Genomic DNA, 26,403 nt, shown 5'->3' with positions numbered 1-26,403 from the left:
GGGCTGGGAGAGAACCTCTGCCTTAGAGAGCTACTTTCACTCAGAGCAGATTCAGAATAAGGCAGCTTCATATTTTTTGAAAATGAAAGGAAGACATGTCTGCTATGGGACTGGAATCCTGCCTTGAGCCTGCGAACGCCTCAGTAATTAAATGACTGATGAATGGCATAGAAATTACTGAAACACTTAGACAGTTCTAAGCAGGAACAGTCTATCTGAGCAATAAGAGCTTGGAGTTTCAACAGTACCTTTAAATGTGTACAACGAATAGTAGCTCATTCATTTCCACCACACCTCACACAGGGGTCAGCTGTCACCACAGCACTCTCGGGTTCCTTCTTTTTCTTTCCCTGCCTCCCTGCACTCTTAATATTTCCAATATTTGCTTCAAGATGGTAGGAGGAATGCTGCTTACAGGATCAAACATCAAACCCTAAATCAACTTTTTATTTAAACAACATTTTTTCTGCAGAAATCTCTCAGTTTGTGGCTTCTCTGTCCTCAAGCCAGAGGAAATTGGTGTCACCCCTAACTATTTCCTGGTTCTCCCAGAAATTACAACACACTAAGGCTGTGCATACTGGATCTTTCATATTATTACATCATTTCCTTTCTTCTTAAAAGAGAAGGGAACAGAATATTAATCTTCCAGGTGTGCAGCTCTTTTAATAACTCCCCCACTTCAAGTGCATTTGGGTTCAGTGACGTCCTCCTTCATCTGCCATCTTGATTCTGCTCTGCTCTAGTTTCAGGGTGTGCCATTGATGCAATCTCTTCCACTGCCTTCCTCTGTCCTGGACTATCCCCTGGGGGATCTCTGCCCTGGTCAGCACAGGACAAGGATGCCATGCTTGTCTGCTCACACCACACTCTCTGCTGGTTATGTGCTTGTCCCTTATTTGCATTTATGGCATTGCCCGATGCTTCTGTTGGGGAGTCTCTACATGATCAATTCATTGCACACTTGTGATTGGCCATTCACGGAAGTTTGCAGGTCCTTTACATGACATCGTCAGCCCGCAGGATGTCTCCCACGCTTTCCCCCATTTATCCCGTCCCTGCCTTTCCCAGCACAAACATAAGTGTGTCTACTCAGAAGTAACCCCTTTGTGATCAATGATGCTTGTTTCCAAAATGTGCACTCCTGAAGTTACTGAGGTTCCTGTGAATTGAAATAATGCATTTAGGAGCCTTAATGTCAAAGCTTCAAAGCTTCAGTTGATCACAACATGGCAGGGAGAATGCTGTGTTCTTTGTTGTTTTAAGGAAATAAGTAATGGGGGGTGAGGGAGAGAGAGAAGGAAATTGTTCGAGCTTCAGCAGGTTCAAGGCTGAGAGAACACTCTGTTCTTGTAATGATTGTTGCTTTAGGGGAGTAAGTAATGCGGGGGGAGAGAGAAGGAGAGTGATTTTATCAAAGGATAAAATGTGGGGGGAGCCTGGATGGGGGGGGAGCCTCTCTTATTGGTAGAGCAGCCCCTGCCAGTCAGATGACATTCACTCCAACCCCCCACCCGGAAGTATGTTCTGCGAAGCAACTTATACTGGTGCGATGCACTCATGCGTGGAACCCTGCACAGACCAAAGCACACCAAAGCCAATCCCTTGAAAAAATCCAGGTAATCCTCCATTTGCTTCTCCTTCCATTGTCATGGAGAACCCCCCCTTGGTAAGTTCCTGTTACTGAAGATGCTCCTGCTGGCAGAAGGAGCCAAGCGGGTGTGATCGGGCAATGTGTACCATCATGCTTGCTCATGAACCATCAGCCAGGGCTCTCTGGAATTCTGGCTTGTCATTTTGCGTGAACATTGCCTATATCCCGTTTTTTCCCCACCCCCTTTCTCCCATCAGATATAAAAATGCTTTCATTTTCACGGCTTCCTATTTGCCATTGCAATGACCACTTTCCAGGTCTTCCACACCTGAGCCAAGTCCTGAGCTTGCAGGTTTAATGTGGTTGGTGGCTTCAGACCACATGAAGCTTGGTGGGTTCGGACCACTTTTTGTTGTAGTTGCTGACTCAGAGTTTGTTGTTCTTGTTCTTCTGTCTAGGATTCAATCACCACCACTGTTCTCTTCCAAGATGGTAGGAGGAATTCCTACAGGACAAACTCAGATTTTAAAATCAGCTTTAAGTGTTACTTAAGGTTTTTATTGAAGGTCTCAGCTTGTGGCATCTTTCTCTTCAAGCCAGAGGAAGTGGGCATTGCTCATAACTAGTTTCCTCCCAAGAACCACAACTGCCTCAGGCTGTACCTACTGGCTTTTTCAATATTCTCTGCCTCCACTAAGCTTGAAAAATTGTGGACGGAGACTCCAGGGTTTCAGCAGTGGCAGCAACTTCTGCTTTTTCTTCCCAGATGTTACGAAGAAGAGACAGTATCCCTAATTGGATGGGGAAAGCAGAAGTGGTTGGGGTGTACTTACCGTTACACCATGTGGCATGCAAATGTTAGAGGAAAAAACCCATAGCGCTGTGAAAGAGCAGCAGATTTGCCTGATGGAGTTCAGAAGAGCAGGTGCAGAAGACACAGGATAATGCAAGCCCATGGAGATGGCCAGCATGCTGCAGAGGCACTTAACTACGGGAGTGTCGTTCCTCCTCCTCATAGGTGAGAGGATTATGTTTGTCAGCTTACCCTAAGGGAACATGGCCACAGAGAGAGAGTGTCCAACTGGAATGGGAGTGCTTTATCCCCAGACAGAATTGTTGCATGCCGTTGTTTCTGGTGTCCTACTGGCTTCTCCAGGGTTTTTTTGGCCACTAGCACCATGGTTGCAAATGCAGCTGCAGTAGCTGCAAAAGCACAGAGATAGTTGGGGATCTGGGGCCTTAGATGGGGAGAATCCTAGGGTTTGGAGGTTATCAGTAGGGCAGCTAATTTTAGACCCTGAATCCTAAAATTGTATGTATTCGAGGGGGTACTGTGGATTAGTTATTGTTTTGAACCTTGGCATCTCCTCTAGAATTGGGAGCAGTAACAGTGGGTGGAGTTTGTGCTAAGCCCTCACTTCTGTGTGTGCTGGATAAAGGAACGGTTGTGGTTGAGGCCCGCTGATTCCTGCAGTCATGGTGTGAAGCACAGAGCTAACACTTCACCTCTCCCTCCCCAACAGCTATTCGTACAGCTGCTTCTACATTCCTGATAGGTTAGAACAACAAAACTATTTGTGAACCATGTTAAGAAAACATCCAGAGGATATGCAGTTTTACATGTTAAATTCACTCACATCATAGCCCCATCATGACGACAGGAATAAATGAAGTTTGCTTCTGCTGCCGTCATGAACTGCCACTCTCTGAGTAGTCATTTGGGGGGTCCCTGAGCTGTAGGTCCCTGGACTTCGGCCCTGAGGTCCAGCCCTGGCTGCACCACTGAAGGTTATTTGTTTTAGGATTTAAAAAATCTTCCCTATATTTTATAATAAGATGCAAGGAGCTTGTGTTTCCATAGCCTGCTTCAAGATGCAAATTAACCATTTTCGCATTGGCTTCATAGCTTACATTTATTGCTCCCCCCCCTTTTGTGTGTGTGCAGAATTTGGCATATTCCGCCAGTATAAGGACAGTGTCAGGGTGGAAACTGAGCCCATAGAGCCCCAGAGCAGTTCTGAAGAGCAACAACCCGTGGGAGAGGAGCTCGCTCATCTCTCACAGGCACAGCGGCAGGGAGAGATTCCTCCTGCCTGCATTCTTGGGATAGATAGTGACCCTGGCAGTGAGAGAGCAGGGGAGGGGGTTTTGCTGGATGCTCGGCGCAGACGCAGGGAGCGGCGTCAGATGGAGGGCGCTGAGAGGAGGCACTCTGCCCACTTGGTGCTAAAACAACGGTCGCGTCCCAAGGACCCAAGGGTAAGAGCAAGGACCTCTCCATAGCTCATAAGTTCAGAGTCTTCCCGCTCTTCTCCTTCAAACGGCGACCAACTGCCTTACCTGGAGCTTAGGCTACTCTGCTAACTACCCCAGTGCAGTTCCTTGCTTAGTCGCTGGTGATTAGCATCTGAAAGAGTAATTACGTTGTAAAAGGAATAAAGCCTTGGAAAAAATCCTTTTCATCTGTGTCTTGAGTTGGCTATTGGAGGGGACTGTAAGAGGCAGCTAGGGTGCTCCTGACAGTGTAGAAGATCCATGAGAAAGGAATCAGTGTGGGTACAGTCAGTAATTTCTGAAGAGTAATGGGAGTAATTCCCCCCTTATCACAATGGTCCTAGTCCTGATGCTAGCAATCAATGCTCAATAATAGTATAAATGTACTTGAAGCAAAGAGAACTTGGCTGTAGGAGAAGCAGACCATGTTCCTTCCTTATTTCTTAATTGCAGCCACTTCCCCATGTCCCAAAAGAGTCAGAGCAGTGAAGACAGTTAAAATGAGGATCCAAAAAATAAAAAAGGGATCCATGATTTTTCTGTGCTCTGTGATTGGATGGTGGTTTTGGGAGTCTTCCTTTTAAAAATCATATGAAATCATGAGGATACCTTTTTTGATTTCATGGATCCTTGTTTTACTTTCCTCCATTACAAAGATGGAAACCAGCCCCCATTTTAACCCTCAGGATCTCTATAATGAAGGGGCACTATGCCTTGTCAACTGTGGAGGTAAATCGCTGGTGGAAACACCCCAAAGGACTGCTAGTTATCTCCTGCTCATGAGGAAGTGACAGCTAGCAAGTGGCAGGGATGTGCGCCTCATCTCCTCCTCCTGCCTGGGTGATTCACAGCACTTTTTGCGTATAAGTCTATGTGCACATAGGCTTCCAGTCGCCATGTTTTTTAAGAACATGGTGATTGTGGTGGAACTGGCGAGTGGAGCAGGGGCTGGGGTGGCCTTCTTACTTCTCATATCCCAAAGTAACACCACCAGAATGATCTCTGTCTCTGAAACACAGCCATTTTTCTCCAGTTATTCAATCTTTTCCCCTCCTCCACCACTGTCTCTGATAGGAGATTGCTGGGTTATGTTCAGCCCTGATTTGGCAACTAGAGTTTCCTTTTGCCAAAGCTCCCTCCCTCCCTCCTCCTCCTCCTCCCCCTCCCTTTGCTGAACTTTCTGAAGTTGATACTTTTGGCGCCAAGCTGTCTGGGTTGCTTAGAACATATACAAGCTGCTTCTCTCTGGGGTGCTTCATTGCTATTCTGCTCCACCTCATACCACATGGAAGCACCTCCAAAACAGCCCACTTCGACTTATTATCTGGGCTTCGGACTGAAGCGGTGCACAGCTCTAGATATAACACTAAACTGTGGTTAATAAAAAATGGGAGCAAATGTTTCCAGTCTTTTTCCTGTGACTGTGCCATAGAGAAAATGGAGAGGGGAGTATGTGAGCCCAAGGCTTACCTAGGCTTGTTCCCATCATGCTAAACTATGGGACTTGTTACGTCTAAATGTGGTCACAGACTTGTGGTCACTAAACTTGTTAACGTCTAAATGTGGTCACAGAGCAGAAATACAGACTGGTTCTCTAGCATAGCAGATTAACAGAAATTGGGAAAATATCATATTAGTAATATCCAGTTCACCAGAGACTCAATTTATTCGTTCTTATTTTAATACAAATATACAATTTATACCAAATTAAAAGTATACACTTTATTTTTTGGAGAGCGTGTTTTGTTTTTCTAATAATAAATTTTATCCAATTTTGAACAAAATTATTGTCTGTCTGTCTCCTTTCTTGTGTATGTAGATAGTTTGTTAATGTTGACATTTCTCCATTTGCATGCCACTTATGATCCCATGCAGACAATTTGGTTATTTTTGACAGATTTTAGTGCATGTTGCCTTGAGAGCTATTAGCTATAACGTGATGTACACATCTTAGAAATTAATAATAGTAATAACTTCCTGTATCTTCTGTAACATATCTGTACTGCAACTATTATATACATCACTAACTCTTGACACACTGGAAGTACATGTTTTGTTAAGGTCTATTAAAAAAAATAAAGCATTTAAACCAGAGTTGGGCCACATGTGGCCCCTGCAGCCCCCAGTGTGGCCCTACTACCCCCTGAAATTTGCGGGGATCCCCCAAATCTTTTTTTTTCCCAAACCAAATGGCATATGGAGCCCCCAAAGGGTCAAATTATCTTGTTTGCAAGCTAAGTTTGATGCTTTGGGGGCTCCATAGCTACTACAGAGTTGCAAAACGGTCAACATTAGCTTGCAAATAAGCTAATTTTGCCCCTTTGGGCACTCTGTAACAGCTCTGGATGCCATTCTGTTTTTAATATTTTTATTTCCCCTCAGTTTTTGGAATCCACAGGGGTGGTGGGGGCTACAGGGGCATGCAAAGTTCAGCTCAAAATTTAAAGGTATTTCAAATTTAAATACCCAGTGGTATTTAAAGTTTAAATGCCTTTAAGTAGCTGTTATCTCTGATGACTGATTGGAGATAGGATCTGGGTTTCCCTGCACTGTGCTGAAGAAAGGCTGTCTTTCTTGGGAAATCCCAGCTCTTATCTTTGGTCAGTGATCAGAGTGTGGGTTTCCTGCACAAGGATGGAGAGGAGCCTGCAGAAGAAGCTTCCAGGCTGAATGGGGAACCTGTATGGGCTGATTCTGGCCCGTGGCCTGGAAGGTCCCCATCCCTGATCTAATGGAAGTTTAATAATTGTTATCTTTTCAGTTTGTATATTAACGTTTCCATGATAATTTTTGCTAATTCACACGGCCACGACATAGGAAAATAGGTGCCCTTTTCTTTCTTATACTTCCAACATACCTGGCTATATGATACTGTAGTTTTATTAACAGTAATTAATGACTAGTATACCATCTACTCAGGGGCCGCGGTGGCTTAGTGGTTAAGACGCTGAACTGCAGACCGGAAGGTCGGCAGGTCAGCAGTTCGAGACCCAAGTGCCGCGTGACGGAGTGAGCTCCCGTCTTCAGTCCCAGCTCCTGCCAACCTAGCAGTTCGAAAGCAAGAAATTGCAAGTAGATAAATAGGTACCGCCTCGGCGGGAAAGGTAACAGCGTTCCGTGCACCTCGGTGTTCAGTCATGCTGGCCACATGACCACGGAAGCGTCTTCGGACAGCGCTGGCTCTTCGGCTTAGAAATGGAGATGAGCACCACACCCTAGAGTCGGGCACGACTGGCTGGGGACACCTTCACCTTCATACCATCGACTCATTTATCAGAGACTCCAGTTATGAATGTCTTATGAACTCCACCTGCCCTGGGCTGATCAGAATCTTCCCCACATTTAGGCTTTGTTTTCTTATCCTACAAAGTGGTCTTTATAGTTTTCCTGCAGGTACTTGTCATGTAAACAGCTACACAGAAACCTCCCGATGTGCATCCTTCTTGCCAAAGGCCACTGATTCAGCCGTAGGGACATGCCATTTGATTGTTTTCTGCTATAACAAGAGGGATAAGGGCTGCAGCTACTGTCTCAATTTGGGTTCATTCTGTTTTTCAGGTGTTACTTCTGCTCTGACAGGCCCTCCAACACTGGCTGGGTTTCTTGGCAGGTCACTGTCTGTGGTGTGTCAGTACGATAAAGGCTATCGGATGTACATTAAATATTGGTGCCAAGGAGCCGGTTGGTATACTTGTACCACAGTTGTTAAAACAAAAGGAACAGAGGCAGAGGTGAAGGTCGGCAGAGCCATGATCAAGGACAATCATACATGGCATGAATTCACAGTGAGAGTGGAGAACCTCACCCAGGAAGATGCTGGGACTTACTGGTGTGCCATAAAAAAAGCAGGGAGCGATCTTGGATTCCCTGTAGATATTACAGTTCTCCCAGGTGAGTCCTTTTTCCAAAATTTACAGGAACCTCAAAGCCAAATACAGTTAAAAGGGAAGAAAGCTTGAGAGAGAGAGACAAAGCCAGATTCTATGCAGATTTACTCAGAAGGGGATTACTCCCAGGTAAGAGTTACATACAACTGCAGTTCTAAAGAGAGAGGCTACTTTTATACTATTACGTGTATGCATCCCGTATCTGAGTGGTGAGAAGTTTCAGGAGTTCTAGCACTAGGCCTCAGTCTCCTTAGAAGGAAGCCACTGGAGACGTATGGTGTTTCTGTGATACAAGGTTTATTTACAAATATATACAGGCAGAGCATAAGGTGAGGGTCCACAGTATTAAACAGTATTCAAACTCCCACAGATTCCTGCTCCCCATCAGATGTCTAGGGGAACCCATAGTGCCAAAGGATTCCCTACAGAGGAAAGCCAGCTCTCTGTCTCCTTTTCAGATCCAGTTCCAGCACAGATTTACTTCCTGCTACACAAACACAAACTCTGCTAGGCCCTTCTTATCTAGTGGAGGAAGAAAGAGGATTCATTGTCCATCATCTATGCCTTCCTGAGCCACCCTAGCTCCCACTGAAACACATCATTAGAATGGTACCTGCTCTCCGCCATCCTTTATCAGGTCTTAAGAATATTGGCTTGAAGCTCCCAGATGAATAAATCAGCTTCAAGAAATCTTAAGAGTCAAGGAGGGTTACATAGTTGGAAAAGAGATCCTAAATCTCTTTGAAATCATCAACATGTAAAGCAGACCAACCCTAAATCCAGAACAATATTTAAATTAACCAAAAAAGGTTATAGGAAGAGAATATTTTGAAGGTTTAGTAATTTTCCACAGCGCAGAATCAAATTATTTTACCCATTAAATAAATAAATTATGGTAAATAAAACACTTTTTTAATGTTGCCACATAAATTTATGCTTGTAGAATTGTCTCCTGTCACAGACTATGGTAGTAATAAGGCTGTTGGAACTAGAGATGTCAGACAAATCTGCAACAGATTAAAATGAGTTTAGATTTCTATGAAGACCGACCTTTAGATTCTGTAGCAGATGGGCTTTTTCCGAGTCGCATGGTCCTACAGACCAGTTTTCCACTTAAGCTGGGGGGATTTGTTCTAATTTGCATTAGTGCTAATGCAGATTGGTGCAGTAGTGCAAGTGTGCATTAGCGCCAATGCAAACTAGGGCGAGTAGAACAAAATTCTGTTTAAAAAAATCCAATTCTGTCAGTGAGTGGATGACGGAATTAAAGACACCTGACAAACACAGACGGATTTAACAAAATCCATACATCCCTAGTTGGAACTGACTGGAGTAAAGTTGTTCAACATCTAGAAGGATGTGCCTGCAATGCAGCAAATCCCCAAACTCCTTGTGCAGTGGATCCTTGCCAGCACATGATGAAACAAACCAATGCCAGCCTTAGGCTTTTTCACATTCACAGTATGAAAGTCAAACTGAAAAGTCTTCCTGAAAAATGTATAACGTATGCTAGCTCAGTATTTGATTTACCGGGCTGAGGTTGAGTGCAATTTCCCCAAAATGAGCGTACCTGGGCAGGACAGGGGAGTCTGGAGAAATCCCAGCTGCTTTGAAGTCATGAGCCCCTGAGTAAGAGGGTGCTCTGGAACATTTCTCAACTGTTTGGAATGTTGCTTGTGTTACATGCTTCCCATTTTCATGGTTAGGGAGGCATCTCAGGTGAAGGGGTGCAACATTTGACAGCAACTTACTTTGTGACGTTTGTACGAACCCCATGCAAGGCCATACTTGTGACACCTTCTCTAATTATCATTAATGGAAAAATTTTGTACCCTTTGTTGTAAGACAGGGGTGGGGGGCCTCCGGCCTGTGGGCCAGTTTGGACCACCAGGCTGGCCCATCTGGTCCATGGGGCATCAAGCCCCCCCCCCCCCAGTATCCAAAGCCCAGCCCCCTGACTACCAGGGGCTTGGAGGAGGCAGCGGGAGAGAAATCCCTGTTGTAATCTCCCATCTGTGATCGGAGATTACAGCAGGGATGCCCCCTACTTAGTGCACAGCTCACGCTCCCACTTGGGTTAAGGTGCAGGGCTTCACTGCATGCTGGCTTTCCCTGGGCAGTGGATGCCAGCGTCCAGCAAAGCCGGCGCTCCAGCTGAAGTGTCAGGGGAGGAGCAGTCCTCCATCTGCCAGTTTGGTTGAGGAGGCTTCGCCGCAAAACTGTGCACTTGCCTGGCACTTCCAGGAGCTGTCTGAGCCCCGAGGTTGCAGCTCAGCCAGCTTCTGCAAGCACCAGCTGAGTGCACTTCACTCCTGCCTCTCCTTCCCCTGCGCAGGGTGGAAGAAGCAGGAGCAAAGCCAGCCAGGTGTGCAGAAGTTGAAGGACAGGCAAAGCTGGCTCCCCCAGCCAGGCACCTGATGATGTCAGAGGGCGGGGCTCCACCCCTGACATCACTGGTGGGGGCCCACCCCTTGACATCATCAAGTGCATAGGGAGCATTTCTAGATGAGGCCCTTAACCCACTATATCTACTTCCGGTTTCGTTGCAGAATTGAGATCAGGTCTCTACACAAAGAGCTTTTTCTTTCCCACCTTTCTGTACTGCCCTCTATATCACCTTTAGGTGGCACTGTGGGATAGCAGAATGACACAATTACACTAGTGGGGACTTGTGCTTTGTTCTGGGATGAAAAGAAAGACTGCATTTTCTCCGATCCACCCCCCCCCCCCACGAAAGTGCTCTTTTAAAAAAGAAGCAAAACTGGAGGGTCACATCATCTAAAGCACCCATAAACCACCGTGAGTGAGGAATGATAAGTGCGCAATAAAGCCTCATGCAGAAAAGCCCTTGGAGTGCCGGGGGCGTGGGGGATCCAGTCCCTATGGTTCCTCGCCCCTATTCTGAGAGATACCACTGGTAGTATTGAGAACACTCAGGACTACGCTGTACAATATACAGGTAACCTGTGATTGGCTCTCCCAATACGTTTTTCATTTGTTTTTGTTGAAAACATCTGTAAGTTTGATCAGAGCAGCAGTGCTGAGGGAGAGGATTTTTAAAGTCCTGCTCCCCCACCTCCCTGAATATGATTTTGCTGATATCAATTGCCCTCCAGAAGCTGCTGTTAAACTCTGTTCTCCTCTCTAACGTTGTAGCCCACTTGAATGGAAAACTACTGACCTTACCAACTTCTGAATTAAGTTGGCCTTTGTTTCTGAAATATACGTTGAAACAATTATTTATTTATATATTACACTTATATTCCACCTTCTTTCCTCCTTAAGGAACTCAAGGCAGCTTACACAATCCTCCTCCCCCTCCATTTTATCCTCACAACAACAACCCTGTGAGGTGGGTTGGGCTGAGAGTCTGTGACTGACTCAAAGTCACCCAGTGAGCTTCATGGCTAAGTCGGGACTAGAACCTGGATCTTCTGACTCCCAGTCCAACACTCTAGCCGCTACACCACACTGGCTGACTCACAATTCATAGCTATTCCCTTTTAACTGTCTGCTTTTCATATTTGAATCCATATCGATTCAATGGTACAATTGCTAATTATCCCCATCAATATGTAATTGCAGTTGCTCTAATCCAGCCATTTCCTTTCTGTAGAGAAAAGTAGCACTTGGCTTCCATGTATAACTTTTGCACTGCATGGCACTAGATGTGATGGCTGATGGGGTTTCCCAAAATCTGATCTGGTTTTGTAAAGTCCCTTTGTTTCAGGCCATTTCAAAATGGAGGCAACCATATGTTGTCTCAAAACAAAGAAGTCGGAGAAACTGAAGGATGACCCCATGGTAAACAGATTCCAGGTGGAATCTCTTGTGAACTTCCCAGGCCCTGTCTTTTAAGAGACAGAAGCTGTCCGACAGGGCGAGGGGACAGCCAGACCCACTTTGGCCATGTGGAGGCAGGCTTGTAAGAGCCAATCACCAAAGCAGACAAACCCAAAGGTCCCACTTTTCATGTAGAGAAGAGATGAGCTGTTTGAACTATGCACTCTTACAGTTTTGTGAGCCATTAATTTTACTAAGGAAAGATCTAAGGCCACTTCATTCTCTATTGCTAATCAAAAAGCCTAATCAAATGCTCAGAATTTGACTTTGGATTTAATGCAGAGGAGAGTCAAAATGGTATACTAGGAAATGACTTACATTAACAACATGTGGATACTTCTACATCAGTTTAACCCCTGTTATGTTCACAGAGCCCTTAACTATATGTATGTAAAGAAAGGGGCAAGATGGTGTCATGTACTCTGAGGGTGTTTCTACATTAAGCAACCCCCCCCCAAAAAACCCACATCCTTTCCGGAGCTTCCTGCTTTCGTCTTGTTTACACAGCAGCCAGGTGGTTTGAACTGAGGGAGTGCCTTCCTCCCTCCCTCCCTCCCCAGCATGTGTGCATAAGGGAGGGTGGGTGGAATCTTCTTTTCGTAGCTTAACTTCTGCTGTACTGTTTTCTCACAGCCCTCAGGAAACCTCTGACTTACTTCTGAGTAGATATAAAATGTAGGATTGTGCTGCAAGTCTGCAACCCTTGGCACACTTATGTGGAAGTAAGCCTCATTGAACTCAATGGGACTTACTTCTGAGTAGACATAAGATCACCCGGTAAGTCTGCAGCCCTTGGCACACTTACTTGGGAGTAAGTCCCATGGAACTTAATGGGGTGCTCTGAAACAACAGAGTACGTTGCTTCTGAGCTTGGTGGGGTGGGGGATCAGATGTGTCTCCCTTGGTTGCAGAGAGGCATTTTGCCCTCTTCTCCCTCCAGCTGAGAAATGCAGAGGCAGGAGACGCAATCAGCAGGCAATTCTTGCCCTTGCTCCTATCAAATCTCATCGTGACCACATCCCCAATGACTGAAAACAAGCACCCACAGCAGGCAGACACAGCAGTTTCTTCCACTATTGGAGAATTTCACAGGGAGGTCATGCACTCCTGTTCCTTGGGCTGGAAAAAATACCACATTTGTGTTTGGGGAAAACACCAGATAGGCTGGAGGAAATGGCGGGAGACACCCTGGAAGGTAACGGCATCATGTAAAGAGCCCTCAAACTTCCGAGAGACAGCCATCTCAATAGCAGGATAAAAGTTCAGTGTGATGAACCCCTGAGGCTGGTGCCAGCATGAAGCTAGATTATCCAACTCTGTTACTTGTGAGGCTGAGATCCTGTTAGGTAATCTATTGGCTGGGTTACTCATGCAAACAGCTGCCCATATGTGTAACAGAGGAGAGGACTTGTGCAAGATTGCAGTTTCTCCCCTATGAACACAAAATTACAAGATTCAGTTCTTACTGCAGAAATGGAATGGCAAACTCATACAAGTCCCCAACCTCAGACATTACAGTAGATCACTCAGCTAAGCAGTTATTTGCACAAGTAAGCTGGCTGAGAAATCATTTAACCAGCTTTTTGAAGCTGCCCCAGAGTGGTTCCACTGATATATGAGGAAGTGGTGGGACTCATGTTACCTTCACCCATGTGCTTTTGTTTATGGAATTTAGGAATTTGGAAGGGTGATCCAGATGCCCCCGGAGGCCAGTAATTTTTGGTTTATGTTTTAGAGCCTACTACAACAAGAGCTGTAATGACTGAATATTTTTCCACAACCCCAATTATCTCTACCACAAGACCACCAGAGACCACCAGTAGGTAAGAATGAATAGACAGAAATGTCAGTGTAGGGAATCTAAGACATGGCAACAGTACTGGTCTGTGCAAGAACTGGATGGCTAGCTAAGCACCAAAGGAGCAAATGTGGAGTATTTCACATGTTGCCTTCATTCAGGGACTGTAGCTTAGCAGAAGAACCCGTGCTTGGCATGCAGAAGGTCCCAGGTTCGATCCCCAGCATCTCCAGGCAGGAATGTGGAAGACTCCTGCCTGAAACCCTGGAGAGCTGCAGCCAGTCAGTGTTGACAATACTAGGCTAGATGGACCAATGGCCTGACTCCGTATAAGGCAGCTTCCCATGTTCCCATTCCAGCATTCAGCAGATAACTTGTGTTTTCCTTATGGTAAATTGGGGGATTGGGTGAGGCACATATAAAGGAAAGGAGATGGAGGTTTGGAGATGGAAGGGACAGGAGCATGACCTATCTGCATTTGCAGCACGAATGAGGTGGCTCTCAATGCATCAGCAGAAGTGAGGAGTAGAATTAATATTCCCTTTATCACAGACTCCATTTAGAGCTTAAGGGCTTTTCTCCTATGGAGGAACATTCCTTGCTTCCAAATTCCATCCAATTGGAATGAGTCCAATTCACTTATTCATATGACATCCCACTCTTTACACAGTGCATAGCTAAACTATGGCATTCACGGCCAGAAGATGTAGTGATGGCCACCAATTTGGGTAGCTTTAAAAGGGGGTTAGCAAATTCATGGAGGATAGGGCTTTCAATGGCTTCTAGCCATGATGGCTAAGTATTATTTCCAGTATCAGAAGAAGCATGCCTCTCAACACCAGTTGCTGGAAACATGAGCAGGAGGGTGCTATTGCTACTTGTGGGCTTCCCATAGGCATCTGGTTGGCCACTATGGGAACAGAACAGTGGCCTGGGTAGGCCTTTGGTCTCATCCAGCAGGGCTTTTCCTATGGTCTTAATTGTATGCCAAACAGCCAGGAGCAACCGCAACCAAGTGGTGTCGCACATACTTTCTTCCTTTTTGTCTTAGAAATCTTCTTGATGACTACGCGATCCTGTTACCAATTGTTTTTCTGGTGTTGGTGGTAATTTTAGTAGGAGCTCTACTGCTAATGTGGAGGATAAAGAAGCAAAATGGTGAGTGAAAGTTTGTGGAAATTCCGTACATTTATCTCGGCTGTCTCATCCCTTTGGAGGTTGTTGCTAGCCTCCTCCCTCTTGTCTCTCCACCTTCATTTCTGGTTTCCTCCATGCTATCTCGTTATTTGACCTTTGCACAAACCAAAACTCCTGAAATTGGGTTAAACCCTAATAAAAATCAACAAGAGACTTGGGGCACAATCCTATGGTCATAGGCAGCTGCCTCCGAACTCAGATGCGACCACCTATCCAATGCAGGGCAGGAGAAGCATGGAGGGGATCATTCCCTCCACGCTTCTCCTGCCCTGCATTTGCGGCTAGACAGCTGATTTTGGCTGACTAGCTGCGGGAATGCGGAGCAGGGGAGGAGGCTGCCAGATGACACATAGGACGTGTCGTACCAGCATTTCCACTTTCCCCGCCCCGGAATGCCCACTGGAACGCCCCGTTTTGGCCACTCTGTGCTCCTCTTCTGAGCGCAGAGCATGGGGCCATTCCATGCTGCCTGCGAGGCAGTGCAGAAGGGGGAGAAGGTCGGTTTCTGGAAAACCACACATCCTATGGCTGTCTAGCCGCTGACTAGTGGCCATAGGATTGCTCCCCCTGCCGAGTAAGCATCAGTGACTTTCTCCTCCCTAAATAATGATGTATCGAGATCCATAGGAAGAATTTATCCACATATTCTCCTATTTGGTACAGTATTTTTATTTTATTTATTTACTGTACGTTTCAGTAACCACTGTTGGTTGGGTGGTGTCCGATACATTAAAAACAAAGTACAAACATCGAAATATAAAAAATAAAATCAGTGCAGAATGAAACAAAGATAAAACCAGCAGCAAAGAATAAAACCCTTACATCATCATAGAACAAAATTAAAACTAGTAGCAAAATAAAGCATTAAAAGCATTAAGAACAGTTCTTAGAATGCCTAGGCGAATAAAAAGGTCTTTACCTGGTGTTAGAAAGGCCATAATGTAGGCACCAGGCCAGCCTCTCTGAGGAGAACATTCCACAAATGGGTTGCCACCACTGAAAATATTAGAAGCAATGATTTTGTCTGTTACTGTCAAATCTTTAAGCTCTCATCTTCTGCACCTGGGTTAAAGTACAGTCTTGTCAGTAGGTTGCTGGAAAGATACTGGAACAATTAGTGCCCACTCCTGACCTGACTGTACCACTAATTCCTTGTATGCCCTTGCCCAATTCACCATGTTTTAAAATAGGAAACTCTGCAGTCCTTGCAAAAGGATTAATATACCAAGCTGAGTTTCTTGTAAGGAGTCAAAGACAGAAAAGCAGCAGGAATGGGAGGGAGACAGTTCCAGAAGAGGCTTGTGGATCCAATTTTGGTGGGGCAGAGATTCCATTCTGGGTTTTACTTAGAAGCAGCCAAGAATCTAACAGAGCTATCTGAGGTGCTGGTCCCTATCCCCCAAAAGAATCCAGCACCTTGAACATCTCCTTTAGATTTCTAGCTGATTGTAAATAAAACCCAGAATGGATTCTCCGCCCCACTGAAATTGGATCCACCAGCCTCCCCTGGATAGTTCCCTCTCACAGTGCCTCCGTTTTAAACGTGGCCCTCCTTTATAGAGAGGGGCAATTATTCCTCAGGAGCTCTTATATTTCTGGCAAGTTCATGTTTGGGAACGTGAAGGAGGTGAACTGAGCTTTGAGGAAGAATTCAGAGAACCTCAACAAGCTCACACGTCACACGTTCGCCCATCTCTAGCTGAGTATTCCCCTCACCTGACTTTACACTTCAAGAAAGCTTTGGTCCACTTATAGCGGCACAAGGCTTTCTACAGCATCTTGGATGGGCTTGCTCCTGGAATGGGCATGGGAATGACGCTCCATGATTCCATCACGATTAGTAGCCATTGATAACTTATCCTCCATTATTTGTAAGAAAGAAAGAAATCTCACCACATTGGCTACTATTGGACTGCCCAATCTACTATTCAAGCTGATGGATAGTAGCCAATCCAAGACAAAAAATACATGTATTATGCAGTCGCACCTGTGTATGGCTGTAGCTCAAGTTATAGGAGACACATTTCTAAAAGTACAGCCATGCAGTTGTAGAAATGAACAATCATGTACACATATAGTTGTACATATCTCACCTAGTGGCTACTTACTGTTTTCTGTGGGGGGAAGGTGTTTTGTTTTATGTGATCATCAGTTGTGATTTCATAATAGCCAGGAAGTTGGATAGCAGCTGTCTAGAAGCATGAAAGATGGAAGTCCAACTTCCTGAAAGTTAAACATTGTTCTCCTGGGGCAGAGGAAGGAGATGAAAGAACACAACCAATGATCTCTTCAAGAGGACCCAACAATCTGGCCCAGTCCAGACCTATGTAGGAACTAGGTTGGGAGAGGTGGGAAAACATCACCCTCTTCCCATAGCAATCATCCACTTCCCATAGGAACCGCCCACTTCTCCTTGGAGAGCTTTCCTCTCTGCTTTGAAAACTACACTGTGGAGAGCCTAGAGATGCACGTTCCTTTCTGAATTTTGTTTTGCTATTGCCCTGATCTGCACTTTTTTTTGTTTATTTTTTTAGAAATATAGGCTGCAATATTACATCAGCGTCTTAAAACTAACCACTATCTTTTCAGCTGCCAAAGCATATGGGGATACTGTACTGTCTATGGTAAGTAACTAAATGGCTGCTTTCCTCATCTCTCACCTCCAAGAATTCACATGCACACCTCCACCCACACTGTCTTTGACAGAAAGCGAGAGGTTACTAGGGAACATGGTCATGAAGGATCACTGTCAAAAGCCATACACAAAATATATTTCCCACCTACACAAGCAGTCCCAGCCTTTCCTGTGTACACAATCACATGAGCAAACGCAATGTGTGAATCAGTACACAGAATCATAGAGTGGGATGAGGCCTCACTGTCATGTGGTTCAACCCCCTGCTAATGCAGGAAACCCACAGCTACAGCCTCCCTGATAGGAAACCCACGGCTACAGCTTCCCTGATAGGTGGCCATCCAGCCCCTGCTTAAAAAACCTCTGACAAAGGAGAGTCCACCACCTTCTGAGGCAGTCTGTTCCAGAGCTGAAGAGCTTGTGACATTAAGCGCTTCCACTCAAAACTAAACTCTTCCTAAAGTTTAGTCCAAATGTCCTTTCTTGTACTTTGAATCCATTCATTTGGATACTATTCATTGGAGCAACAGAGAACAAATTTGCTCCATCATCTATGAGACAATCCTTTAAATACTGGAAGATGGCTATCGTATCACCTCTTTATCATCTCTTCTCCAGGCCAAACATACCCAGCTACTTCAGCCTTTCCTCTCTTTCTTGCCCTCATTTGGACACATTCCACTTTGTTGATAGCCTTCTTAAACTGTGGTGCCCAGAACAGGACACAGCACTCCAGGATATTGTCACGGATATAGTCAGCAGCAAGTATGAGTATCAGGCCAGGGTTATGAAAGGGAAAGGTGGAGTTATGGATGAAGGTTTGGCCACAGGGTCAGAATTCCTGGTTCCACATATAAGTTACAGAGAGATAATTTCAAATCTTTGCATCTCTTTTTCTTGTTATTCGGATGTATTTCTATAATGTGTTTCATTGGTACTTAGAGGCCAGTGAATAAACAGACCTGTGTGTTTGGTAAGGCTGATTAAGAAATAAAACGTTATTGGAAAGAAAAGAAATGCAAGGAGATAACAGATAAGGAACACGAGAAAGCAATGTGCTGAACTAAGAGAGTGCACTGTTTAAGAACTGTGCAACACAGCAGCTTCCTAAAGAAGATGCCCTGACGGCTCAACCTTCCTTGGGGGGTGGGGGATATGTGCCTTGGCTCATTTTCATTTCCACATCTGTGCCTTGAATCATCCCAGAGCACAGGCCACAGAATACCGGGCTCAAGTGACAGGAAGCCAGATTCCAGCTGAACATCAGGAAAAACTTCCTGACTGTTAGAGCAATACGACAGTGGAACCAATTACCTAGGGAGGTGGTGGGCTCTCCCACACTGGAGGCCTTCAAGACGAGGCTGGACAGCCATCTGTCGGGGATGCTCTGACTTGGATTCCTGCATTGAGCAGGGGGTTGGACTCGATGGCCTTGTAGGCCCCTTCCAACCCTACTATTCTACGATTCTATGAATCCTTATTTGCCCATATTATAGCACCGTTTGGGTATTATGCATGCAGGCGGTGTGGGGCCACATGTGCTGGGCCAATCCCCATTGTCCCTGTTCCCATTCATTCCACCCTGACCTCCTCATGCAGGATGGTCTGAATGGGTCATCTATGTGCTTCTGGTTCAAATGCACTTAGAATCGGGGATCCTGATTGCAGGGAAGCTTCTACACCTGTTCAGCCGAACCGCCTTCCCAGGCAGTGCAGGAAGAGCAGGAGTGGAAAGGCCAGGGCCAGCATTCCTAGGCCATTGAAGGTGGAGCCAGTGCACACAGCCACACGCACCCCTGACCAGAGTTGGAATTTGCCGTTCGGGCCTAGCACCTGGGCAGGGCCCATGTGGACGGTGTGTCTGATTGTCTCCATACAGCTCACATCTACCCACAACAGCAGCTGTTCTCACATGCAATAGCTACAGAACTTAGCCTGCAGGATATATTCTTAGCCTGCAGGTTTTATTCTGGTTGTATTGTTATACTGTGGTTTTAATGTTTTATATATTTTATACTGTTTTATTGTGGGCTCTTTGGTTTTAATTTTTGTGAACCACCCAGAGAGCTTCGGCTATTGGGTGTTTAAGAAATGAATGAATAAATAAATAAATGACTTTTATTTATTTTTATAAGATGTGTATCCTACCCTTCAAAGAAAGAAAATACATTCCAGGGCAAGCTGTATGGGATAAAAAAAAAATTATCAATAAAAATGCAACAACATTAAAACTAGTGACAAATAAAAAACAGCATGGGTGGTATCGTACGTTAGTCTAATTTAAGTCCCATTGATTTCAATGAGTCTACTCTAGGTTGGATGAACATTGGGTACAACCCTGTATAAAACAGCATAAACCTAATTGGATAGGAAGCGAAGCTGTGATAAGAACTGGGATTTTTTTTAAAATAAAGGCTTTCATTTTCTGCTGGAAAGATAATAAAATGGGTGTCAGGGAAATCTTCCTGGGGTGGGTATTGACTAGCCAGGGTGGTGCCATATGGAATGACCAGTTTGTGTCCTGCTCCAATTCAGGGACCAGCTTGTGGTTCTGTACTCAGAAGGTTCTGACGCCTGGTATGAGCTAGGATCCCAGATAATGCTCCCTGCTTTTGGGCGCATATAGAAGTCCTGCATCCCAGATGCCTGTGGGACATGTCCTGACATACTGCTACAGATGCATAGCAGGCTGGGGTCTGCTCAAAGGCCCCGAAGCAGACACTGTATTGTTTTGAGTTAATTTCAGGCTCCTCAACCTGAAGGCAATGCTGCCAGTGCAATGGTGAAGCCCTGGTTCAGATCCCACCACAAGAGAGTTCCTCCCAGCCCTGATCAAGCCAGCAACGGCACAGCAGAAGTGGAGTACGCATCCATGGAAACAGCAAGATGCCCAGCTCCTGCACCACAGGTTGTGTCCATGGGTCACATTTGCCAGCTATTCCAGTCTTTCCTAGATCCTGCCTTTGAGGCTCCATGCATGCTAAAGACCATGCACAAGCACATTGTGCTTCGCGAGTGGGTTGTTGTTGTTGTTTTGAAAGAAGATCCTGTCAGTGAAGCGTTCTTTAGGAAGATGCCTGAGAAAATGTGCCCCTCATAAATTCCAGCTCCGTTCCCCCATTATGGGCTTCTCAAAAGACATGCCTGGATATGGAGTGCAAGGTCAGCTGAATTCAGGTGGCCCCCAAGTCACAATATGGTTTGGCTACCGACCAAGGATTTTTCCAAGTGACAGAAGCCTCCCCCAACAATGGGCCAAAGCCAATTGTGATGGGAATTTGTTGCACCTCGGGAAGTCAGAGAAATGCGTGCTGGATTCAATGAGTTCAGATTTCTATGAATCCAACCTGTGGATTCCACAGTGGACCGGCTTTTTCCAAGTTGCACAGATTTTGCAGACTGTTTCTTTAATTGGGGGGAGGGAATTGTGCAAATTTGCACTAATGCATATTAGCACTAGTACACACTTGCACAAGTGGAACAAAATTCTCGTACATCCCTAAAAAAAAATCTGATTATGTCACTGACCGGATGATGGAATGAAAGACGCCTGACAATCTGAGTAAAGCAGACAGAATGTATTTAACAAAATCTGTACATCCCTAGTTGCAATTTGCAAAACAGGAATCTATGCGCACACACACACACACACACCCATTGGGTCTTCTCTCCTCCTAAGGCATCAGTGTTGGACATAGCTAGAAACTGGATGATGAGTGGAATGAACTTCCACAACAACAACACTTCCTGGTCTGCCTAGTATTGCCTTGTCGCCATGGCAGGAAGATGATTTACGGTGACTCTTGGGAGTGTAGCTGCCACATCTAGATTCTCTAAGCCACCATCGACAAATTCTCCCAAAGTCCAAATACTGCAATTCATTATGCAAACTAAGAGTGTATGCACCCATTTCACATAATTATCATTACATATTTATCCTGCCCTTTTTTCAAGGAGCTCAGGACTCAACCAGGACATTGTTTTAAGACTGAGTGTCTTAACCCAGGACTAGGATGGACATGTGTACTACTTTACAGAGGACAGGCTTCTATCTGAAGAGCTGTCAGAGGACCTATTTGAAGGTCTCCTCTATTTGATGGGCTGTCCATACTTGGTCCAAAGATAAAGAACCATAAGGAGGGAGGGGGCCTTGAAGTTGCCCAGCCACTGTTAGCACCTGGACAACAGAGGACTGAGCAGGCGCACAGGACACACCTTATCAGTGCCTTCCCTACTAAGGTTAGAAACATTGCATTTCTATTAAATTATAATAATTATTTCTAAATTTGCATCTATACATATAATTAGCATATATAAATGCTATGCAACTCTGTGTCCTCTTGTATCCCCTTGTTTGGTGGTGCATGTCCTGGTTTTTGGGCAACATTTAAGTGGCCAGCCTACCCAGGGCTGAATGTTAATTGAGCCTTTTAGTCTCTTTTCTATTCATCCATGTTGATGTATCCCACTCCATGTATGAGGCCTGGGTCCCTTTAAGCTAGGTTAGGATGAGAAAAGGTGCCTTGCCTAATTAAGGTCACCCATTTTGCTGGGGTTTGATTTCTTGTGGGTTGTGTCCCCGCCCCCATCATGCCCCCTCTGGAAAGAGGATGTCAGACCTTCCCCCTTGAAAGGTGGGAAGTTCTGCTTCTGAGTCAGAGGGGCATGCTGAGCTACCACCCAGCCCCCCACAACACCAGTGCCTGAAGGTACAAGCTCAGACCATGGCCAGGCAAAGAAGTACCTACTTATAAAAAAGGACTCATTAGGAAAAACCCATTTCTCTTGAGTAGGGCTCTGGTCAGAGTGCTCCAATGTACTGCAGCTGAGCCATGAGTGGGGCTCAGGAGGCTCTGGTGATGAAAAGCCTTCACTGTCTGCCTAACCAGTGCTAGAAACAATGCTGTTCTGTCTGCTCCACTGTTTTGTGCCATGCTGTGTGACTGGTGCTCCTGACCCTTTGGCTCCTTCTTGACCCTGCTTCTGGACTGTGTCACGTATCTGACTGCTTGCCTGTGCTTTGACTTTTGCCTGCCATCTTGACCACTCTTGCCTAGCTTGAACCCAATGGACTGAAACTTGTGGGGTTCAAGGACCTTTGCCTGCTTCGTTACTTTGCTTCTTGGTTAGCCCCTTCACTCAGAGGCTGCTGCAGCCAATGTAGGGACCCCCCCCCCCAGATGTAACATTCTCTGCCTGCAATGGTTTCTTCTCGCTGACCAGTAACAAATGTCCTGTGCATTGCCTTTCTAGGTTCCTACCAACACAGAACAAATTTCTTATGCTACCTTAAGGTTTTCTGCCATGGATGAGCAAGCTACCTATGCCAATGTGAAGTAGGCATCCAATCCTGACAACAATGGAGTACTTTGTGAACTGAAAAAGAAATATGTGGAACCTTTTCTATGGGATAGTTTCCTCCTGCTCCTCTTCCTCTAATGGATCACTGCAATGCCTCATCACATATGTTGCTCCAGGCTTTTGTTCATTTTTTCCCACTGTAGGAACCCAAGCAGAATATTGCTGTCAAGAAGGCATCTTGAACAAAATCTGCCTTGCTGCCTCCAAGCAGTGGGTTGACCATCTGGGTGAAGCTTTCACAGGTCCCCACACAGTTCCTTTCAAATCAGGAATTTAAGTTTTGCAGTAAGATTGTGCTAGGGTAACTCGTTGCTTGCATTCCTATGGACCGGACTTCCACAACTCCCATCATTCCCAGTCACTGAGAATGAGGGGAGTTGCAGTCCAACACATCTGGAGAGCAACAGGTTGGGGAAAGCTGCTGTGAATCCATTGCTTTGGTAAGATATATTTTATATTGGAACTGATGAAGTCTGAATGCTGAAGTTGCATGCAACTAGGTATGTTTGCAACTGCAGGCCCTGTCTTTTTAGAATAACTGTTTGGGAAATTCTCCTGGGATGGATATAATAATAAAAAAATGGATGCAAATGGCTTCTGATGGTGAGAATAAATCAAAAGCTGCAGCCTGAAAGAAAAGAAAGAGGTGGTGGTGTGCCTGGAGGCATTCTTGTTGAGCTTTTTTTGTGGCATGCTTGGTGGCTGGGGGACTGACCCATTCCTCTGAGAAAGTGGATGTTTCGGGCAGTATTGCTGAAGAGACAAGTTGAAAATATTCATTGTGTGGGATTCAATGTCTTTTTGTTATTGGGAGCAGAATTCTCTTCCATTGCTCCTTATTTGAAGAGGATACTGGATCTTGTGAATGGCCCCAGGAGTCCTCATTAAAGCAAGTGAACTGCTAAAACCTGAACCAGCAGAGGACTGCAGTTCTTAAAGAGCCAGGACTCACCTGCTCAATTCCGTCAGGCTGCAGCAGAGGAAAAGGAGGAAAGCAGGGCCACTCCCTCAGCTGTGCAACATTCAGCTCCTCTCCTCGAACGGTTTTCCATTCCAGCTGGTCATTACGAGAACTTTGCAGCTAGGAGTGTCTGAGTTTGCTTTTCCTCTTCTTCCTCTTCCTACCAATCTCTTTTCCTTTTGTGTCATGTTTTTTAGGCTGTAAGCCTGAGGGCAGAGAATGTTGTATTATGGACCTTCATAAGCCACTCTGGCAGCCTATTGTGGGGGCAATAATGTTTTAAATAATGTCATGGTGTTTTGGAAAGCCCCTTCCTTGTGCATCTCATTTTGAAAAAAGATCCAGTTCCTGAGGTTCAAGGACTAAAAACTTCCTTCTGTCTTTCTCCTTTAACATATGAGGGCACTGACAGTGCAATCCTATGTGTGGTTACTGCAAAGCAAGCCCCATGGTGTTCAGTGCCCCTACTGAGTGGGTTTAGGGATGCTGCCCGAGTCTGGGAGACTGTAGCTGGCTCAAGTCTACCCATGACAAGGTGGGATTTGGCCCTTCAGTACTTGGGCCCACTTGATCACAAACCCTTGGGCAGAACTTAACCCACTCCCTAATCCTCACTGAGAAAAATGCGATTAAGTCTGCATTCCTTTATTTAACTTATTTATTAACATTTACATACTGCCTTAGGGTGCAATCCTATGCGTGTAGGGCTTTATTCTGTCTAAACAGCTCCTAGCATGCCCCAGCCAGCCATGGTGGCTAGGACATGCAGGGACTTGTAGAACTTCTTTCTCTCTGAACATGTGTAGAATTGTGCCCTTATTTGCTAAACACACACACACACACACACACACACCCCTCACATCAAGCTGGTGTACAGTAATTTAAAAAATAAACCCTTAACAGTAGAACAGCTACATAATTTAAAAGGCTATATTAAAAAGATGCATCTTCACACCCTTTCTAAAAGCCAGGAGAGTGGGGGCCAGTCGTCGTCCTTGAGGAAACACATTCCAGTTTGAAAGCAACACAGGACAAAGCCCTTTCACGAGTGCCTAAAAAACAGGACCCTGCAGGTAATAATGTCCGCAAGAGGGCCTATCCTGCAGATCTTAATAGTTGAGCAGGTTGATAATGAGACTGGCAGTCCCTTAGATACCTCGGTCCTAAGCTCTTTAAGGGTTTAAAGGTGAAGACAAACACCTTGAATGGAATTGCACCTGGAAAGCAACAGGCAACCAGTGCTTTCAGGACAGGTGTATTATGTTCCCAATACTGTGTAGCAGTTAGCAGCCTAGTTGCTGCATTTTGCACCAACTGATGTTTCTGGACAATCCTCAGGGGTAACCCCATGTGGAGCACGTTGTAGCAAACACAATGTAACCAAGGCATGACTAACTGTTCCCAAGTCAGACCAACTCAGGAAGGGTTGCAGCTGGCACACCAAGCGTAATTGTGCAAACACGCTCCTTGCTGCTGCCAGCGCTGCCACCACCTGGAGCTCCGGGGACAGCGCAGGATCAAGGAGCCCTCCCAAGTTATAGACCTGGTCCTTCAGGGGGAGCCCAACCCCTTCAAGAACCTGGGAGTAAGTCTCACTGAACTCACCAGGGCTTACATCTGAGTAAACATGTATAGGATTGCATTGTCTACTTCTACATATAAGCAACTTAAATCTTGCAAGCAGCTGGAGCTGAATACTAAATTCCAAGTCCTTTAATTCATCAGAAATGCCAGATCATCTTCTTTTCTCAGCCTTTTGTTTTCCACTCCAGTGCTTTCTACAAGAAGAAAATAGAGCTTGGATCTTTAGTTCCAGTAAATCAGTGGTGGTCTATTTCTACCTTAATAGGAATGTTCTTGTGCACAAATGCTGAAGGAATGCTTAGAAAACAGTGGCTTGGAGAAGGCAGAGAGGACAGATAAGAGTACTGATAAGGAGAAACAGGCAAAGACCTTAGAATGAATAGCCTTCCCCAACCTGATGCCCTCCATATGCTTTGAACTACAACTCTCATCATCCCTGACCATTGAAAATGCTGGCTGGGATGGTTGGGAGTTGTAGTCTGAAACATCTGGCAAGCACCAGGTTAGGGACGGCTGCTTTAGGTAAACAAAGCACGGTGCCTGGATGATACAGCCAATACAGAATTTGTATTGTATATTTGTATATCATTCTCAATACAGAATGATACAGAACAATACAGTGTTTGGGGGCTCATTTCTTGGTGCCAAGGCCTCCAGAAGAATAGGGAGATCAAAATGAGAAAGAGGGGTTCAGCAGCATGGCTTTCATTTCATTCTCCCCATTTTCATCCTGTCAGCTGGTAGATCTTAATAAGAAAAGGCTCATGTGACAATGCGATGTGATATTTGCATGTTCCTCCATGCAACATGTCGCTTTTTCAATAGGACTGATTCACAGCCCTGAATCAACATGCCAATCTCCAGCCCTGCTAGCACTAAGAGCTGGTAAATAATTCACAGCTACTATGAACACTGGGGTGTAGCTCCCCATCATTCAGCTGCAGTTCCCTTAAATGAGCCAGACCCCTGTGCCAAGAGGGAGGCTTTTAATGTTCTGTTAGATCAAACATCAATCAAGAGCATTAACTCTCGAAAGAATAAAAATTATGACATAGACACAGGATATAAGATAAAGTCCTCTGGAACAGATGGGACCCTGGATGTCAATAGCACATTTACGTTTGGCCCATGCATACACAGTTAGGAGGCATAATGGCTAGTACCAGTAGGCTCATTATACTGGCATTGACCCAGCATCCAGTATTGTTCCCCTGAATAGAAATAATAGCCAGGCCACTGGCAGGCTCCAGAGATATGATGGAATGGCTG

General features: G+C 45.3%; 2 protein-coding genes across 2 annotated transcripts in view; one reads left to right on the top strand and one right to left on the bottom strand.

The window, feature by feature from the left end:
* The window catches only part of RAB37 (RAB37, member RAS oncogene family), an 87,059-nt gene that overhangs the window by 49,591 nt on the left and 11,065 nt on the right, over positions 1 to 26,403 (bottom strand). The gene's annotated exons all lie outside the window — the stretch shown is intronic.
* On the top strand, positions 2,490 to 25,744 carry CD300LF (CD300 molecule like family member f). Its single transcript, XM_084838008.1, has 7 exons — positions 2,490 to 2,612; positions 7,427 to 7,759; positions 13,334 to 13,421; positions 14,448 to 14,554; positions 17,183 to 17,217; positions 19,975 to 20,136; positions 22,482 to 25,744. The coding sequence occupies exons 1-7, from the start codon at positions 2,549 to 2,551 to the stop codon at positions 22,566 to 22,568; spliced, it is 876 nt and encodes a 291-aa protein (XP_084694134.1). The 5' UTR covers positions 2,490 to 2,548; the 3' UTR covers positions 22,569 to 25,744.

The sequence above is a fragment of the Heloderma suspectum genome, chromosome 2 (genome assembly GCF_057233095.1).
Source record: "Heloderma suspectum isolate Gila_16-S chromosome 2, 16-S_ref, whole genome shotgun sequence".
NCBI lineage: Eukaryota > Metazoa > Chordata > Lepidosauria > Squamata > Helodermatidae > Heloderma > Heloderma suspectum.
The sequence above is the reverse complement of the archived record's forward strand: the minus strand, read 5'-3'. Positions and strand labels throughout refer to the sequence as shown.